Below are 6,000 nucleotides of genomic sequence, written 5' to 3'. Positions count from 1 at the left end.
GAATCATTGGCATGGAGATGATAGCTACCTCTACGGGACCTAATGAGATCAACAAGTGAAATACTATAGAAGGAGAAGAGAAGCAATCCCAGGCCAGAGCCTTGGGTGCCACTCATGGTTAGAGATGACCTAGATGAAGATACAGACAAGGAGTGGTAAGACAGAGAGAACAGTGTCGCCAAAACCTAGAAAAACAAGAGCATCAAGGAAAAGTGGATGATTGATAGTATCCAAGACTGTAGGTAAGGCCAAGAAAGATGAGGACTGAAAAAAAACCAGGAGAAGTGCAACAGATTGATTTTCTGAAACCCAGCCCTTTCTAATCTTACTAAAGTACAAAGCCATATATAATGAGTAAATGTGATACAAAATGAAAAGGACACACAAACAAAAATTCCTGTAATTTTTAAGAGGCAAGAGACCTCAATGGCTTTATTCAGAAAAGACTTATTTGTTAAAAATAAGGATAAAATTATTATCTTTATGATGATCTAACTGAAACTTAAGACCTAGCCGTACATAACTTCACCAACACTGCTTTTGCTATTAAATGAGTTGAACCTCATTGAATATTAGATTTTACATGCTTTTTCACTAGAAAAAAACAATGGTCCAAATTTGAACTATAGCAAAGGACACTTGAGTTGAATCTACAGTATAAATTGAGAGCATGTCTACACAAGCGTTTCCAAAGTGCAACATCTGGTTGCGCACAGCTAGATTTGAACATATGTCCTTGGGACTAAAAGAGGTAAATTTGAAGACCCTTTTAACAGTCCTCATTTAATTGCATTATTTCTTTTCCTTCTCCCTCATCAAAAGCCAAATCACTTTGTTCCTTCATTGTGCAAATAAGTTATAAAAGTTACAGTTTTCCTTCCTCCCCATCCCCTGCCTCTTAGTCTCTGCTTAACTGAATTATACATTTTAAACTCCAGTCCCACGATCTCACCTGTGGGATGCCTCTGAACTTCCCTGGGCATCAAAAGTAAAAACAGAAAAAGCAATTCTGCCAGCAAACCTTGTGCACAATGCCAACAGTGCAAGCACAGACCCAAGAGTCTAAGGGCATCTCCAATGAAATGCTCTGAGAGTGTGAGATCACATCTTACATAAGATTTATCAGCTAGAGTAAAAGTTCTCCCTTCTGTCAGGACGTCCTTGCAGGGCTGGCCTCCAAGATGCCACCAGACATCCGGACAGATGCGTTCACGATTCTGAAACTTCAGACACCCGGCCATTCTCAGTTTGTCCTAATGGTAGCTCTGCCTTGGAGTTGAGTCCAAAAAATTCATTTTGGATGATGTATCTAACACACTGCAAAATCACATTTCTTTCATGTCTTATGTCCTGGGCTAAAAGCTGAAAAGAAAAAAAAGATAAGCCAGTGAATTAAAGATAAATGAAAGATGGTCCGCTACAGGCAGTATCCCCAAATCCCTATAGAAGAGAATAAGTCACGTATATATAGAGGGCTACGAATATATGAACTACAAGTAGGTTCTTGGAAAACAAACCTAAGCATATTACAGATTAATTTATTCATTTAAACCTGAAATAGATGTTATTTTGGAGTATTACTATTAAATGAGTTTTTTTTAACAGAAAGGGAAGCAGCACATCATGGATGTCAAGCCATCTGAATGGCCTTTGGGATATCTGTCCCAAGGGAAGGACATAGTGATCTGTCACTTTTAGCCACAGCATAGAACTTAAGAGGACCAGATAGCCACCTCCTAGAATTTGGCATGAATACCTAATTTGAGGAGATGAGAACTGTAGTTTTATGGAGACCCCTCACTTTGTACCCTATGGCTCCACTCCAACAGAAAGAATCTGTGAGTGATCTGTGAATGGGTCCTATCAGTATGAGGTTCTCAGGGAGGATAGTATAGAAACATAAAATTAGTCAATAGAGACTGAGTTCACTTGAGACTCACTCGCCATGGCACAGAACTCATCCCTCTGAATCCATCAATGTTTAAAAAAAAAAAAACTCTGACTAGGCAGGAAGTAGAACCCCTCGCTCTGCTATCAAATTACTCCAGCCCTCTGTGAGGGCTCCCCCAGGTTCGGGGAGCTCTTAGCACTGCCTTGAGTCTGCAAACTTGGAAGAAGGGGCTAGAAAAATGAGAAAATGAGAGGGAGAGGGAGAAGAAAAATCAAGAAATCAGTCCTCTCTGAAGAGGGCAATTAAAAATCCAAATGCAGAAATAGAATGAAGATGGGTGTTTACCTTTGTAGACCTCTGAAAAACTAGACAGAAACCCACTTTTAGAAAACTGGCACTATCACTGCTATTAACCTGGGATTGTCACTGGAGAGGTAGAGAATCCCTGGGGTTCAAGAAGCACTAAGTGCCTCCAGCAGGCAGATGAAATGCCATTTTGAGGAGGGGCAATGGCTCTATCAAATCTTATTTCTGATGCTAAATAAAAGCAAGGAGACAAGGTAATGATCTTTTAGTGGCAAAAAACAGGGATTTAACTTATTCACCCCGGAGTTTTATGCTGCAGTGTTTAAAATTATAAAGCAGCCAGAAATACAGGGCATTTTGTTCTACTTTCATATAACCAAATTACATCTAAATACATATTAACTGCATGTGGTGGTCAGGGACATTTTAGCATTGGTAAAAGAGATTAATTGCCAAAGGAAACTCAAGATTTTTCATAAACCATCAAATGAAGAAAGCTAAGGAAGAAAAGCATTTATACAGCAACTACTACGGGCCAGAATCTGTGCTAAGTCCTTTTACAAATATTATCACATCTGATCCTCAAAACAACCCTGGGAGGTAGGTGCTTTATTATTTATTATTATCCCCATTTCATAGAAGAGGAAATGGAGGCAGATAGTGGTTAAGTGGCTTGCCCAATGTCATGCAGCTATTAAGTATCTGAGGTCAAATTTGAACTCGGGTCTTCCTGACTCCTGGCCCAATGCTCCACCCACGGTATCACTAGCTGCCCCAAATGACAGCTTTTCAGTTTTATGGCAGAGATCTGGAAATGCCTCCCGCCCTCCTCAAGCTGGGGAGACTTTGTTCTTTTTAATCAACAGGCAGACAGTTGTTGAATCAAAGGAGACACTGCGTTTCTCCAATTTCTGAAGAATGTAATTTTATGAAGACTTTGATGCCAAGCTAGAGACTGTTCCCCAACAACAGACGTGGCCAGAACAGGGCACCCAGACAGAAGAAGGGCAGAAAGGACCCAGGGCTGGTAGAGGGGACAGGGATGCATCTGAAAATGGCCTTCAAAGAAGACAAATTATAATGGCCAAGGGGAGTTTTAGTGATTTTCTTTCTGTAGCATAGCTGTGGCTTTGTGGTGATGGTGGTTGCCAGAATGTGGTAATGATCACTCTTCTATCTTACATCTGTTTAAGAATATGTGTCTTCTTTTTAACCGTATCAATGCCTCAGTGAAATCTCAAATATTAAAAATCAATCTCAATTTATATTTCCCTCCCACCTTGTCATGTCTATACTCTCATGTTGCTGTCAGGCTTAGTTTAACTGTGATTTATTTATCAACTGTAAAAAAAAAAAAAGTCAAGCCTGTCATCCTTATGGCAGACCATGTAGAGAAATCACTTACCATCTCTAGGAGCTGTGGACGTCTTTTCTGTGGTTCAGATACTGGCTTCTTTCTGTAGAGATTTCTCCTGTACCTACAATTTTTTCTCATCCAATTTTTCCGTAAGCTCTTAGTTTTAGCCACAGGAGAGTTTCTTTCCTGTTTCTCGATATCCTGACTTTGATTCTGAGAGACAACGTTGAGGATGACCTGTTTTTCTGTTGGGGATTCTGCTTCTGTCTTGATAGGAGTTTCTAAAACAAACAGAGCAAAACAAAACTGCAAAAACTCAAAAAAAAAAGACTAGGTTCTAGGCTCAATGTTATGAGAATTTCTTAGTAATTTCAAAAAATCAACTGCTGTGAATGAATTTTACAAGGCTCTTAAACTGTTCTCTAATTAAGGTCTGTGATGGATGAATAGATGGAAGAAAACAAAGGAAGGAAAGAAGCATTTATCAAGCACCTACTATGTGCCAGGCACTGTGTTAAGCACTTTATAATTATTATCTCATTTAATCCCCGAAACAACCCTACAGGGTAGGTGCCATTATTATGCCCATTTTATAGTTAAGGAAACTGAGGCAGACAGAGTTAAGTGACTTGCCCAGGGCCACACAGCTTTTAAGTGTCTGAGGCCAGATGTGAACTCAGGAATTCCCAATTCCTAGTCTATCATTCCATCTGTTATACAACCTATCAGCCCAATGATAACAGCTCTCCCTTCTTCCGCCTCTTAGAATCCCTATGTCCCTCGAAGACTCAACTCAGCTACTACTTCCTACATGAGGCCTTTCCTTGAGTCGCGGCAGAAGTGGACAAGGAGTGTACGTGGAATCAGGAAAACCTGGGTTTGAATCCCAACAGAAATATGCCAGTGATGTGACCCTGGACAAGTCTCCTAAATGAGGGGGTTGGGCATGACGGCCTCCAAGGTCCCTTCTGGCTCTGCCTCTACTGTCCTCTGATCCTGATAATAACTCCCAGTTATTAGTGGTACCTCCTCTCCTCCCCTACACTGATTTACTGGGGATATACTCATCTGAGCACATGTTTACTCCCTCAGTAGAATGTATGCGTCTTGAGGGCAGGGAAGGTTCCATTTTTGTCTTTGAATCCCATTGTTTTATGCACAATAAATAGCAATGATTGTTTGCTATTTTAACTAGAAGTCACATCAGGGATTCTTCCCTTCATTTACTGCTCTGATTATTTTTTTTCCTTGACAGGGAGACACACTACACTAACCAACATACACTACAATTCCTGAGGTTCATGCTGAAGAATTCCATTTCTTCCTCTTTTGTGGGGAGACAGCAACAATACGCACTTCGAATCTGCAGACGTGGACTCAAGCCCCACTTCTGCTCCTTATTCTCCTGTGACCAGGGGAAAGAAATCTAATCTATCTGATCCGCAGTTTCCTTATTTGTGAAACAGAGACAATTCTGCCTCAAAACAGGCAAAACCCTTTCAAAGTTGCTGTGTGGACCAAATGAGACGTTAGGAAGGAAGCCAGCAAGCCAAGAAGCAGGGGACATCCATTAGAAGAAGGTGGTCAAGTCACAAACTACAGAGAGGTCGCAGGAGGATACGAGCTGGAAAAAGGCCCCTGCACTTGGTAGTTAGAATGACCTTGGAGAAAACAGTCTTGGAAGACAGAAATCAGATTTATGGAAATCATTAGTAGTGAAAGAAAGTAGCCATTTATAAGATGCAGACAACCTTTTCTAAGAAGTTTAGTGATGAAATGAAGGAGTAGTAAGATAAGAGGGGTAACAAATGAGATAAGAACCGTAAAGTGTTCAGCACAATGCCTGGCATACAGTAGGCACAAAATAAAAGTTAGCTATTAGTAACATATAAGCATCATGGAGGACTCAGCTGAAGTTATGAATCAAGAAATTACGGAGGATGAAAATGGTTTTGATTGTGTGAACTTCTCCAGCAAGGTTCAGTCACCCTAGCACAAAAGCAGAAAAATTCAATGGTTGGGGTTACCCAGAGATAAGGACTTGGAGGCATTCGACAGTAGCTTGTAAAAAGGCAAGGAATTCTAGGGTACTGACTAGTGAAATATCAAAGTGGCAAACCACAGGGTCAAGACTGGTTGTGGAAGCAAATGATGACTCAGTGGGAAAAGAGAGCTTGGGACAAGGTCTGGTCAGGGGACCAGTGGTTTAAAAAAAAAAAAAAGAAGTCTAGTGCAGAGGTTCCCAAACTTATTTGCCCTGCCACCTCTTTAAGAAAAAAAAAATTACTCAGTGGCCCCCTGGAAATCTACTTTCTTTAACCCTTTAACAGTGTTTTTTTTTTGTTGTTTTTTTTAAATTTACATTAAAATATTTTTTTTTAAAATGACATCTTAAATTTAATAATTCACTGAAAATTTGTGGGGGGTTTTTCCTGCATTGAAATTT

At 40.2% G+C, this 6,000-nt stretch overlaps 1 protein-coding gene across 1 annotated transcript in view; it reads right to left on the bottom strand.

Moving 5' to 3' along the window:
* Positions 1-382: 382 nt before the first annotated feature.
* The window catches only part of NUFIP1 (nuclear FMR1 interacting protein 1), a 51,377-nt gene continuing 45,759 nt past the window's right edge, over positions 383-6,000 (bottom strand). The window contains exons 9-10 of the mRNA XM_027873733.1: positions 3,603-3,835; positions 383-1,362 (exon numbers count right to left, since the gene is read on the bottom strand). Coding sequence (XP_027729534.1) covers positions 1,210-1,362; positions 3,603-3,835 — 386 coding nt within the window. The 3' untranslated portion in view covers positions 383-1,209. The remainder of the gene's footprint in view (positions 1,363-3,602; positions 3,836-6,000) is intronic.

This window comes from Vombatus ursinus, unplaced genomic scaffold (assembly GCF_900497805.2).
Source record: "Vombatus ursinus unplaced genomic scaffold, bare-nosed wombat genome assembly UNPS02014802.1, whole genome shotgun sequence".
Taxonomy (NCBI): Eukaryota; Metazoa; Chordata; class Mammalia; order Diprotodontia; family Vombatidae; genus Vombatus; species Vombatus ursinus.
Note: the sequence above shows the minus strand (reverse complement) of the source record. Positions and strands in the feature narration are given on the sequence as shown.